At 42.5% G+C, this 13,433-nt stretch overlaps 1 protein-coding gene across 6 annotated transcripts in view; it reads left to right on the top strand.

Moving 5' to 3' along the window:
• ralgps2 (Ral GEF with PH domain and SH3 binding motif 2) overlaps nt 1-13,288 on the top strand; it is a 62,072-nt gene extending 48,784 nt beyond the window's left edge. For 4 of the 6 annotated variants that reach the window (XM_028402950.1, XM_028402947.1, XM_028402949.1 and 1 more), the window contains exons 10-21: nt 1,800-1,937; nt 2,352-2,442; nt 2,619-2,686; nt 2,797-2,935; nt 3,020-3,171; nt 3,260-3,314; nt 3,898-3,975; nt 5,060-5,165; nt 6,320-6,412; nt 7,245-7,350; nt 10,256-10,347; nt 10,425-13,288. In XM_028402950.1, the coding sequence (XP_028258751.1) occupies nt 1,800-1,937; nt 2,352-2,442; nt 2,619-2,686; nt 2,797-2,935; nt 3,020-3,171; nt 3,260-3,314; nt 3,898-3,975; nt 5,060-5,165; nt 6,320-6,412; nt 7,245-7,350; nt 10,256-10,347; nt 10,425-10,454 (1,148 nt within the window). In that variant the 3' untranslated portion in view covers nt 10,455-13,288. Of the gene's footprint in view, nt 1-1,799; nt 1,938-2,351; nt 2,443-2,618; nt 2,687-2,796; nt 2,936-3,019; nt 3,172-3,259; nt 3,315-3,897; nt 3,976-5,059; nt 5,166-6,319; nt 6,413-7,244; nt 7,351-9,480; nt 10,105-10,255; nt 10,348-10,424 lie in introns of those variants that run through there. The other 2 variants (XM_028402952.1, XM_028402951.1) reach the window with 2 other exon arrangements.
• The last annotated feature ends 145 nt before the right edge of the window (nt 13,289-13,433 follow it).

Here is a 13,433-nt window from a genome sequence, read left to right as displayed (position 1 = left end):
TTTTTTTTTCTTCCTCTATTTTTTTGGAGTTGCCCGGCCTACTCTGATGTCACTCTGATGGGGGGAAAAAAGACAGAAAAGAGAATAACAGAGCAGCCTCATTAAATTTTTACATCCTCAACAACTTTTTTTCATGGTTCTTATACAGAAGAATCCACTTAAGTGAAAGGAGTCGAGGTCTATTTTATTCAAAGTCGAGTTTAGGACATAGACACGAGCTGCTTTGACCCCTTTGTCCTTTTTTCCCCCTCTAGCAACAGGAAGAGCTGATTTCAATGCTGCTGGGGTTTCTGTGTGCTTTCCTGTAGAGAACAGCTGGATATGGGAGAGCCAGAGACAGAAGCAGCTAGATAAGACTGATTTCTAGTGTTTAATACTTGCTGTAGGTGTAGTCTGAGCTCGTCTGCTCCTTATCACCACTGTCTTTTGCCTCAATATGCCAAGGAGTCTGAGGCATGCCTTTTGAGCTGGAAAATATAAAGGATCTCTAGATAACCAACTTAAAAGAGTACACGGAGGATGTGTTCTCTTGGCTTTGTCACCACATTCCTTCATCTAATCAATCGTTACATGTAAATACATACAAGGTGTGTGCTCAGGTTCACTGAGTGTGTCTCTGTCTGTGGGGGTTCCAGGCAGTATGGATTTGTGCATAACTAACTGGTGTTATCCCTGACATGCTCACAGATGAGCTGCCATAGCAGTTAAGCCCTCATGATCACTCTCTTCCTCTTCTTCTTCCCATCTCTCACATGACACCCCCCCCCCCCCAGTCTTGTAAACTGCTTTTTCTGTTCTCACTCTTGAGGTCTTCCCTCCCTCTCTGCTTCTCTCGGATTCTAACAGATTTTGTGTTGCTTAAAATCTGTAAGATAGGGTTTGACCTTTTTTATCTGCTAGATCTGGTCTTGCAGCATTGAGTTTGGATTTAGTTTAGCCCATGTGTTTACATACACATCTGTAAGTATTACACTGTTTTCCAAAGAAAGACAAGGGATTCTGGATGTGTAGTCTACTATGTGATAACTTTTTGTACATCTGCACTTAATCTTGAGCTGTGGCGTGTGAAAGAAACATTGAGCAAGAAAAAAAAGAGAGGGAAAGACGAGAAAAGCACACCATCGCTTCACTGCTGAAGCTTGTTAATCTCCTTTTCAGAATGGTGGGAAGCTGCTCCTGGGTTTGTCTCTTAATGTTAATATTTATGTAATGAGAAACTAAGTATCTCAGCTCTGCTGCAAGTATGCCAAAAAGAGGCAGAGAGCGAGAGGGAGCTGTGGGGGGAGAAATGGCCTTTGGTGGGAATGCCTCAAGAGAAGATCAGTCATCCACTGAGCCCTCTCATTTAAGGTCCATCGGGAGAAGAGTAGAGAGTTGAGTAGAGACAAAAAGTTAGTTTGAAACTTGAGCAGAGTATATGCAAATAGGCATGTTTGTGCTGGGTACTTTATTCCTTGTGATGTCAGACTAGGAATCTGCAATTACCAGCTGGACTTGACACTAAGAAACCCACAGCTGCGTGACACTTGCATCATGCACCCAAGGAAATCTGGCTCTCTTATGATGTCCAGCCTTTTCTGTGTCTACATACTCTCTGTCTAATGAGCCGAGTTCTGTGAGTTTGTTCAGGAAAACCCGTGTGTTCCCAATTGGCAGTTAAAATAACACCCGACAGATGGACGCTGTCCTCATTTGGCTGACACCAGGGTCCTTGGCTCGCTGAAGGATGAGTGCATGAGGGAAGAAAGTTGTGTGTTATTCATAACTTAAGGCATGCATCATTTTCCATTTTATTTCAGGTATGTACCTGTCTGATCTGACATACATAGACTCAGCCTATCCTTCCACGGGCAGCATACTAGAGAATGAACAGAGATCAAACCTGATGAACAACATTCTCAGAATCATATCAGACCTGCAGAGATCCTGTACCTATGGTAAGACTCACATTTAATCCTGGAGGAAGGCAACTGATTAGTCTCATGTAGTCTTCTCTTGTGATCTGAGTTTAAAAGTTGAAGGAGGGGAGGGAATTGGCACAAAGGCTGGAGACTTTGCCACTTCATTTCCTGTTGCCATGGAGACACTGCATAAAATAGGCTTATTATTTTACATGAATTCAGGATTAGATAAAAAGATTAAAAGATTTTAATGTTTATTGTTTAATATGTTCAATGAAAAATCACAAATCTGTAAAATTTACATGACCTGTATATTTTATTAAATGAGTGGTGGAAGAAGTAATCAGATCCTTCACTTAAAAGCACCAATGCCGACATAAAGCCACCATACAGTATGTTGGAAACATCAAATGTGTTTTTATTCTAATGTAAGGATCTTCTCTCTCCCAGATGTACTGGTGTTGCCTCATGTACAGAAGTATCTCAACTCAGTCAGGTATATCGAGGAGCTGCAGAAGTTTGTGGAGGATGATAATTACAAGTAAGAAGGAAAACATACACAGCACGTTTTTAGATAAACACAAGAGGGAACAAAGCTTTCACTAAACAGCTATTTCAGAATGATCAAAATAGGATTTAAACCTGTTTAACTTACTTGTTTGTGTTGTTTCCACGATTATTCCAGACTGTTGCATTTTTCCATTACCAATTTCTTAGGTTGTCACAGAAGATTGAGCCAGGCACCAGCACACCACGAGCAAACGCGTCAAAAGAGGATCTTGTTGGTAAGTTCGAGAGTGTCCTCCAGTGAGGCAGTAAATGTGCCATTAAAGCTGTATTGTTTGTAATATTCCTGCTTTGTAAATATGTGCTTTCCTTCCCATCTGTCTTCCAGGTCAGGAAGCATCAGCATCTCCTCTCTGTGGCCGTAAGGGTACAGTGGCAGCTGAAGGAACCAGAATCCCAGGCACACCTCCGTCTCCCAGGAACCTGTTGCCCTATGGACACAGGAAGTGTCACAGCCTGGGATATAAGTCAGTTTTTGTTTTTCAGTCAGTTTTGATGGCAAAGAAGGAGCGAGCCTTCTAATCTCTAAATACCTCTCTGTTTCTCCGCAGTTTCATCCATAAGATGAACACAGTAGAGTTTAAAAGTGCTACATTTCCCAATGCTGGCTCTCGCCATCTGTTGGATGACAGTGTGATGGAGAGCCACAGTCCTACCAGGGGACAAGCTGAGAGTTCAACTCTGTCCAGTGGCATTTCACTTGGTAAGCTTCAACATGCACACATATAGACTGGGTGTACAGTGTGATTTGTCAGTGATTTTTTTTTCTGATGCTTTGTGTCTGTACACAGGGAGCAGTGAGGGCTCTGAGCTCAGTGAAGAGATGTCTTGGCCAGCATTTGAGAGGTAACCTTCATACATTAATGTTATTGGTGATTTTTCATCATATCCACCCGCAAAAGGCCTTCCATAAAACACTGCCATACCTGATGTGATCATTTCATTTTAATAGCTTCAAGACAAAACCTTTGTGCAAATGATTTGCTGCTAAAACGGACACGCACATGCCATACACAGCCTTGCTTTGAGCCTTGCAGCAGGCCATCATGCCTCATCCCTCCCAGTTGCTCTCAGCCTTTAGCAAAGATATAAAGACGCTTCTGCTTAAGCAGCCTAAATTGTATAAATTGCTACTCCTCTAACCTTTAGTTTCCCTGTGCCAACAAGTATCTGGAGTCACACCAACCAGACCTCAAAAAAAAAAAAACCTCTCAGCCTGAAACCAACCCTAACCATTTCTATAATTTCTTTTCAATAACTGTCTAAACACACATCCATCAATAACTCCTCTAACTTAATGACTGCTGCTCATCTAGCTCTAACCCATGCAGTTTAAAGGAAAACCGCAATAAACCAAGCAGTCACACAGCCTTAACAGTGTCCCATGCCCCCTATCCTGTTCTATCCTATCTTATCCTATTCTGAACAGGACTCGGTTCTATCACTCTCTGGGCCCAGTGACCCGTGTGTCCCGCATCCCCTACAGAGGAGTCCTGAGGCCCAGCAGGTACAACCATCCCGATCGGAACCTACTCAATCTGAACCAAACTGACCCTCTTACCCTCACTTTCCGCCCCTCAGTCCCTTTCCAGGGGCTGCTGTGTGCTGGTGCTTAGAGTGTGTGTAGTGCTGGGGTAATCTTGTGTGACATAAGAGTGTGTGCGTGTGGCACAGAAATCACAAATGAGGTGGAGGGAAAAGGAATTGTTTGGTGTCCTGAATCTTTATCTTATGATGTGTATTATCTGCATTCTTCAATTTCTTGCATGTTTGTCTCTCACACGCTCACATTGAGATCAACGTCCAGATGGAGGACACTCCACGTCAGGCTGCTAATGCTCAAGTGTTGGCTCAACAGACAGGGCAACTGAGGCTGGATCTGGGAAGTTAATAACTGGAGCACAAAGTCATATTAAAAGCTTTTATTACGCTACTGCACCTAAAAAAGCTCTTCATATTTAATGTGCTCCAGATTTCATCTTTGTCGATCCCAAGATTTTAGTCAACCTAGACTCCATCTTAAGACGAGTTTCCAAGGTATTTCACAGCTTGGAGCTAAAAATGAGTTTCCACAGTCACATGGCACTCCATGTGTCACTGGAAACAAACTGTTACATCCTCATTCCTAAAGCAGAATGGAACAGTCTCTTCTGGATTATTAAAGCCAATTCTCATGGACGTTGCATATTAAACTTCCCTTGTGGTTAGGGCTGGACTCTGGATTCTCTCTCTCTCTGTCTCTCTGTCTCTCTCTGTCTACCAGGATTCACTTGGCTCCTGCTATGAGCTTCCAGTTCTGATCCTCCAGACAGACACAATCTGCATGCCACCTTGCCCCTCTCTGCTCCCCTTTCTGCAGTGTTAAGATTTATATCTGTAAAAAATCAATCCTGTAAAAGAAGAAAAAGGTGTCATTAAAAAAAATTAATTCCACTTAAAGCAGGGTTAAGGTAGCATTTGAGATTGCATCTGTCTGTACTTTTAAATGGTCTCAGATTTGATCTGAGATTTGTTGGGGCACATGAGAACATGCATGTTTACTTGTGTGCATCTTTTACAGCGTCTAATGTTTGTTTTTTGTCCTGTTGTAGCTCTGCTGAGTCGGAGGAGCTTGCTGTTCACTTGTACCCTGGAGCTGTCACCGTCCAGGGGGTGTTGAGACGGAAGACTGTGCTCAAGGAGGGCAAGAAACCAACAGTGAGAACAGACACACACAGAGACACACACTTACACACACTCAAGTAAAGGAATCAACCGTTCACATGCATGGCGCTGCTCATACTTACGTGTTCAGATCACATGGCCGATGAATACAGTCTGCTGAGCACAGACAGGACCTCGGAGACTCTTCAACCTACAAAATATTTCAGTTTCTTGCCCTCCTCTCTTATTCTCCTTCCTCTTCTTTCTGTACTTTTTCTTCCCGTTACATTTGCTTCACCTGAGCTAGATTTGTACTGATTCGTACCATACATACACTGAGATGATTCTGTTCTGTTTTGGCTGGAAACAAATATGAAGCTTTTTATATTCTTGAAATAACTTAAAACTGTCAGAGGTGCAGTGGATGATTTACAAGCTTCTTTGATGATGTAACAAGGCAGAAGGTTTTCCTGCAGTCCCGCCAGTCTCTCTCTCTCCACGAGTATTAATTTATGGGTTCAGTCCCTTTTCCTTTTCTCCCCATTTAATAAATTTATGTTTTTTCTGTATTAGTTTTTCAAGTTTTCCGTTTTTATAGGACATGATACTTATTTTGCATTCGTCAGGCTCCTAACCAAGCAGAAACAAGAAAAGATTGTTCATTCCCCAAACCAAAATATTCCTTCCTGTCATTTCCCTGAATGATGGGCAGTGACCCTATGTGTGCTACATCAGTTGTGATGTAGCACAGTTAAATAAATTGCATATAGACATAATTACTACTGAATAAACAAACACAAAACTGTGTTTAAAACAAATACTCATGTTTGAAATGTGATACTTCAAAGATACAGTTGTTTACCTTGATGAGTCAGTAGCAAAATCTTAACCAGCATCATCCCCAGAATTGTGCTCCAACATATGCTAAGCACTTAGGCCTATATTCCCCCAGACCATTTCAACTGGGTTTACAGTTGGAGACAAAATTATTAGCCCCCTATGAAAATGTCACATTTATAGTTCTCAACAAGTGTGAAATACTAGCCCATTCTGTAAGTCTATGATACTGTGGTAAAGTTGTGTTATATTACTGTTTGCTAACATTAGGAAAAAGTCTCTCTCTGATTGGTCCTTGCGATTCTACAATGTAAAAAGTTTTTCAATGACTAGCGCAGAGTGTGTGACTAGATTTTACTGTGTACCTCCAGGTGGCATCATGGACCAAATATTGGGTTGCTCTTTGTGGAACCCAGCTCTACTACTACCCTGCCAAGTCCCTGAAGGCCACTGAGCGAAAACATGTAAGTCACACAGAGACACAGAAACATGTCTCTGTATAACAATATGAGGACACCCTCATATTGTTGCCTGTGTGTGCAGCAGGTGTCGGAAGGTGCTGTTTGTTTTGGCAAGTAAGGACACCTGCACTGAGGCATCGGAAGAACTCTGGCCTCCTTCATGTTAAGTGCAGTTGTTGATGAAAGTGTGAATAAATGTACCAAATGACCCCAAAACACACAGTTTTATAAGGAGACAACACCTGATAGCCATTACTTGCTCACTCTTAAAATGTTAATTACAGAATGAACTCAGAGCTTAATGATTGTTCTTCATGTGCTTTGTAACACATGGGAAACGGATATTAAGGTAAAGAGCTGCACATTCCATGTTGTTTTGGCGTAATTTAAAAACATGTAGGCTGCATGTGTGAGTACTTGGACTGCATGGCTGAGAGTGTGAGAGCATTTGGACTGCACCAGAATATTGACTAAAAGTGTAAAAATGCTTAGAGCACAGGAAGAAAGGAAGTGGAAGGAGGGGCAATGAGAACTGGAGGGAGCGAGGGGAAATGAGTGGACGTGAAATGCACACTGTGTGTATACTTGAGAGGAGTGTTTGGGTTGTGGTGTAGCAGGGGGGGACAGACAGATGGTAGCACTCATTGAATAATGGGACCAATGACATCACTCATCGGCAGTCCTGTGTGTCGCTCACGGGCTAATAAGAACCTTGTGGAGTGTACAAGTGAGAAGTTGCTCACACACATACATGCAAAACCTGAGTGGATGTTTCAGCTTCAACTTGAAGACTGAGAATTTTAAGACATGATGTTTTTACTTGTCTTCTGTCCAGTTCAAATCCACGTCCAGTAAGAGCGTGTGCGTGGTTGGTCTTATGGCCATGATGGCTGACGACCCTGAGCATCCAGATGTCTTCTTGCTGACTGACTCCGAGCATGGTGAGAAATCCTATATACACTCAACAAAAATATAAACGCAACACTTTTGTTTTTGCTCCCATGTTTCATGAGATGGACTTGAAGATCTAAACTTCATTCCAGATACACAATATTACCATTCCTCTCAAACATTGTTCACAAATCTGTCTAAATGTGTGATAGTGAGCACTTCTGCTTTGCTGAGATAATCCATCCCACCTCACAGGTGTGCCACATCAAGATGCTGATCTGACATCATGATTAGTGCACAGGTGTACCTCAAACTGCCCACAATAAAAGGCCACCCTGAAATGTGCAGTTTTGTCTCACAGCAAAATGCCACAGATGCCACAAGCATTGAGGGAGCGTGCAATTGGCATGCTGACAGCAGGAATGTCAACCAGATCTGTTGCTCGTGCATTGAATGTTCATTTCTCCACCATAAGCCGTCTCCAAAGGCGTTTCAGAGAATATGGCAGTACATCCAACCGGCCTCACAACCGCAGACCACGAGTAACCACACCAGCCCGGGACCTCCACATCCAGCAGGTTCACCTCCGAGATCGTCTGAGACCAGCCACTCAGACAGCTGCTGAAACAATTGGTTTGCATAACCAAACAATTTCTGCACAAACTGTCAGAAACCGTCTCAGGGAAGCTCAACTGCATGCTCGTCGTCCTCATCGGGGTCTTAACCTGACTCCAGATCGTCGCCGTAACAGACTTGAGTGGGCAAATGCTCACATTCGATGGCGTCTAGCACGTTGGAGAGGTGTTCTCTTCACGGATGAATCTCGGTTTACATTGTTCAGGGCAGATGGCAGACAGCGTGTGTGGCGTCGTGTGGGTGAGCGCTTTGCTGATGTCAATGTTGTGGATCGAGTGGCCCATGGTGGTGGTGGGGTCATGGTATGGGCAGGCATCTGTTATGGACGAAGAACACAGGTGCATTTTATTGATGGCATTTTGAATGCACAGAGATACCGTGATGAGATCCTGAGGCCCATTGTTGTGCCATACATCCATGAACATCACCTCATGTTTCAGCAAGATAATGCACGGCCCCATGTTGCAAGGATCTGTACACAATTCTTGGAAGCTGAAAATGTCCCAGTTCTTGCATGGCCAGCATACTCACCGGACATGTCACCCATTGAACATGTTTGGGATGTGCTTGACCGGCGTATACGACAGCGTGCACCAGTTCCCACTAATATCCAGCAACTTCGCACAGCCATTGAAGAGGAGTGGACCAACATTCCACAGGCCACAATAGACAATCTGATAAACTCTATGCGAAGAAGATGTGTTGCACTGCATGAGGCAAATGGTGGTCACACCAGATACTGACTGGTTCTGAGTCCCCAGACCGCCAATAAAGCAGAAACAAAATGCACATTTCAGGGTGGCCTTTTATTGTGGGCAGTTTAAGGTACACCTGTGCACTAATCATGATGTCAGATCAGCATCTTGATGTGGCACACCTGTGAGGTGGGATGGATTATCTCAGCAAAGCAGAAGTGCTCACTATCACACATTTAGACAGATTTGTGAACAATGTTTGAGAGGAATGGTAATATTGTGTATCTGGAATGAAGTTTAGATCTTCAAGTCCATCTCATGAAACATGGGAGCAAAAACAAAAGTGTTGCGTTTATATTTTTGTTGAGTGTACATACATGCACGCACAGACATTCAGTCAGGTCATTTTTTTTATATGGATGCAATGCAAAATGTTCAGGTCAGTTTAGTTGAATGATTACCAGTGTTCATTTTGGACCCTGATTTAGACCCTGTAGATCCTAGGAAGAGCAGTTATTACCTTTGTAGTCCACATTAAATAAACATAAGCCTTTCAAATCAGCTTTGTGTATACCAGCAGAAACAATATTCAACTTTTTAAACACATTCACTTTATATTGTATGCATCGATTACATAAATGTACTACTTCTCATATAGAAAATATAATAGAATTCTTGTTTCTTTAACCTTGAATGTGTGTAAGCATCCATCCTGCTTTGTGCACTTTTTGCCTAGTTGCTAGGTAAACACATACCGCGCCAAAATACAGCACATGCATGTCATCCATCTCATCATCCAAAGTGATGAGTGTGAGCTAGTTGTTGTCTGTGTGTCTCCATGCTGTGTAGGAACACAATTCCAAGATGCTGTCACCAATGTAGTCTCCAGAATACAAGAATAATATGAAGAAACAACCCAACACTCAATGAGATGCTGGACATATACACTGGACTAGGATTGTTGCAAGCTTTGTACAAGAACAGAGCCGATCTCTGCAATTATTAGAAATTACTAATAGGTCTCAGTCTCTGAGCAGGGCTGTTAAGTTTATGTTACATGTCTGTGGATTTTTATTTCTGTCCCGTTTTTATTAGAGACATTTTAAGCCACGTGTTACATTCACAATCCCCAAACTACATGTGTTTCATTGCAGCTACCTGTTCTCTCAAGTAATTCAGAATCTGATTACCTCGCCACTTCATTAAAATACTGTTCTCTGTCTGAGTTCAGCTCTAGAAGGGACAACACTTTTACCATCGACCTTGCGGTCACTGAGTCAGACAAAGATAAGAAAGTAGTCATGTTTTTATTTTGAAATAAAGGTCACAATTTTGTCATAGTTTTCCCACACACAAACAGATATTTAAATTGTGTTTGTCTCACTGTCACCTTAAGTGACCGCACATTCGTCATATCTGGCATTTTTCTGTTATTGTGCACTCACACAGACACAGACCGACACAAATCATCTGCCTCTGTCCTGAACTTTGTCGTTGTGACTTTGTTTTGATTTCATTATGGCAGCCAAAGTAAAGTGAGGCTGCAGCCATCTTTCCAGACTGTTGAGAGAGCAGGTGGAAATGTGAGACTTGGGACCTCACACTGTTTGTCTCTGTTGCCTAGGTAACACCTACAAGTACCAGGCAGGAAACAGAATGAACGCGTTGCTCTGGTTCAAACATCTGAGTGCTGCCTGTCAGAGCAACAGGCAACAGGTATGAACACACTCATGCTTGCACTGACACAGGGGAATGTCACTTATGTGTTCGTAAATGTCATGTTTTTTTCTCAGGTTCCGGCCAATCTGATGTCATTTGAGTGACCTTTGCTGAGGAGTTACATCTGAGGGAAAGAGCGAGGGAAGAGGAAACAGATGAGGTTAATGAGGAGTACTGACTCAGTAGTGGGAGCGTTCACTGCCATGAGCCCTGGCTGCCGATTCTCCGATTTCTATCCCCGGCCTCACTGCAGCCTCACCTGCCACCACTGCCTTAACCAGAGTACCCTGTGTGTTAGTGTGCATGTGAGAGCGAATGTGAGTCTGGGTGTGGAGGATGGTGACTGTTTTGGATGTATTGACTACTGAACAAGGACCTGCGCCACTGCTCTTGTCTCCCATTTCTTCAGTGTCTTTTGTTCAGCACTTCTGGAGCTCCATGACTTCTGTCTTACACAGTCTGTCCCTGGAGGGACAGCGGTAACCCTGTCCTTTTTTGTTTTTTAATTTTTTTCCCCCAGTGGGTCCCAATGTTTGTGTCACCACCATGCAGGATACACAATTACAGCACACACATGCACTCATGTTGGACTGAGCCCTTAGAACTCTGGAGGGTTTAAAAACACATTTTTACTTGTTTAACACTTTATTATTTTTTTTTTTGGCTTAAAGTCACAGGAATATTTTACACTCAACCACAAGCCTGTTTGATTGCGTGGTAAATGTAAGGGCTCTGATTCGCAATCAATTCCAGCGGAAACTTTTCCCACACTTCCTCAATGTTTGTAGATTTTATTACAGAAGCCCCGCCCCTTTTTGTGTGTTGTATAGGTTTGTGTGTTTGTATAACTGCGTTGGGTACGGGGCGAAGTGGAGTGTTTGCTTAAATTAGAGGAGTCTGTGTTCCACATAAGGTACGTTAATCCCAGGATCTAAGCTAAGCTTTGCGTTCACAGTTGGGTTAGATGAGTTGCTTCCTTTCATACCTGCATTTTTTGTGTTGTCTGCTCTTCATCACCTGCTCTCAGCCAGGAAAGCTTGGTTCACACACACTAAACACTAAAGACTTGAAGCTGTGAAAGAGTCAAGATAGAGATGATTTTATTTCCTCTTCTCCTTGTTGCTTATTATAGTTGGAGCCTCCGGTCTGGAGCAGAGACTCAAAGCTACCTGGAGCCATTTTAAATCATTGTCTGTTTTTGTTGTTTTGTGTTTTTAGTTTTATTTTTTGGGGGCAGGGAAGGTGCAGTTCACAGTATTACCATGTAGTACATGATTCCACGGTAGTGTAGTTTTGTCTGTTACATATGAATGTTATATTTTTTTTTCTTGGCACGTTTATTTTGATTATTTTATGTACATGTGATTTTTCTTTTCTTTTTGTTCGCCCCAGCACCGAGCTCAGATTCAGGCCCTAACCATGTTACACCTGATTTGAAAATAACATAAGCACCTTGGTTATAATTAGTGCCAAGTGACGATGTTGAAGAGATGTACAAAGGGGAGAGCTGCAGTGTCATTTAGTTACTTTCTAAATTTCTGTGGGACAAACCTGGGATTTACAGTCTCCACTGTGCGTCGCTGGATGTGTCAGCGAGCCACAGATAGACCATTGCTGTTTGTTTTTGTGCAATGTGCAGGATTGTGGTGAAGACAATGACGAGGTGCTTTGTGGCCCACAAATATTCAAACATCAAATATGAATTCACTTTTTAAACAGTTGTTTACATGGTATGTTTACACAGTCTTTTTCCTTGACATCACAATCCTCTCTCTGCTCCGCATGTACTGTATTTTGTAGGAATAACCTCAGAGCTAGTTTCGGGCTGTTGTTAAAGAATGATGGGAGAGAGGGAGACGGGGATGAACATATCCACATTTGCAGCACTGTTTCCTCTCATGTGCTTTGGTTTGCCCTCTTCCTTCAAGCTAATGTCATATACATACTTGTGCACAAAATTGTCCTCATGACAATATACTGTACAATCTAACGATTCAATGCTATGTTTAGGGATAATTAGTCCTTTGTATGTTAACTAAAGGAGACATGGTAATGGGTGAACCTGTGGATGAGGAAGCCAAAGACAGGCCTTTGTAATGTGACAGTCACTGCGGGTATGTGTGCATTTGTGTGCCTGTGCATACTTCTCTATTTTTTTAAATCAATGTATCCAAGCCAGACAAGGCAATCAATGCTGTCACTGCTGAGCGGCGGCAGTACCCATCTACCTAATCAAATGAGTGACTGACAACTCCACACTCAGGTGTGACGAAAGGAGGACTCGAGCGGTAGATAGGAAACACATCGGTGTCCGCTGTGGCTGGAGCTGCATTTGAGACTGTTTGAAGCTTTGAAATCTCAGAGTGAAAAACTCTGGAGGCTGACTGGTCTTTAAATACTGCTGTATGGCCAAAAGGACAAAGAGGGCTGTGAATGAAATGGGTGAAATGTGTGAGACGGAGTTCATGGTTGGTTGAGAGACTGTTTTACATGATGGTTAACACACTTAACTGACCCAGATAAACTTCATTTACTGTCATTCACAAACGTATCAGCTTTGTGCAGCTAAGCAAGAGTTGGAAGTTAAATATCTGCAAATAGGACTGTGGACAGACGAACGAAACTAACATGTTACAAATCTGGGTTTAATGTTCAGATCAAGCACTTTGTGAGATCTTCACAGTTTTTCCTCTTTATTTCAATTTCTGTACAGTGTATGGTCAAAATAATGGAAACAAGTTTTATTGTAGTTCAAGGCTCCTTTGCTACTAACATTACACATTGATTGTCTACATTTGGAGGAGAGTGGGAAATTGAAATGTCAGCCACTCTTGCTTTAAGATAAATGTTAGTTGTTTAGAAACTTGCTGCCATGCTTTAGAATTCCCCTCACTGATTCACAAGCATGTGTTGTTTCCATTAAACTGGCCATACTGTCTACACATCACAGTGTGTCCCTGTATTATCTGTTTTCAGTGAACGACTCTTGATCTCAGTTTTTTTTTACCAGCCATGTAAAATGTTGAGATGAAGAGTACAGCCAGACAAAGTATTCATTCTTTGATTCGGTGTAGAGAGGGAAC

The sequence above is a fragment of the Parambassis ranga genome, chromosome 4 (genome assembly GCF_900634625.1).
Source record: "Parambassis ranga chromosome 4, fParRan2.1, whole genome shotgun sequence".
In the NCBI taxonomy this organism is placed as follows: Eukaryota; Metazoa; Chordata; class Actinopteri; family Ambassidae; genus Parambassis; species Parambassis ranga.
The sequence above is the reverse complement of the archived record's forward strand: the minus strand, read 5'-3'. Positions and strand labels throughout refer to the sequence as shown.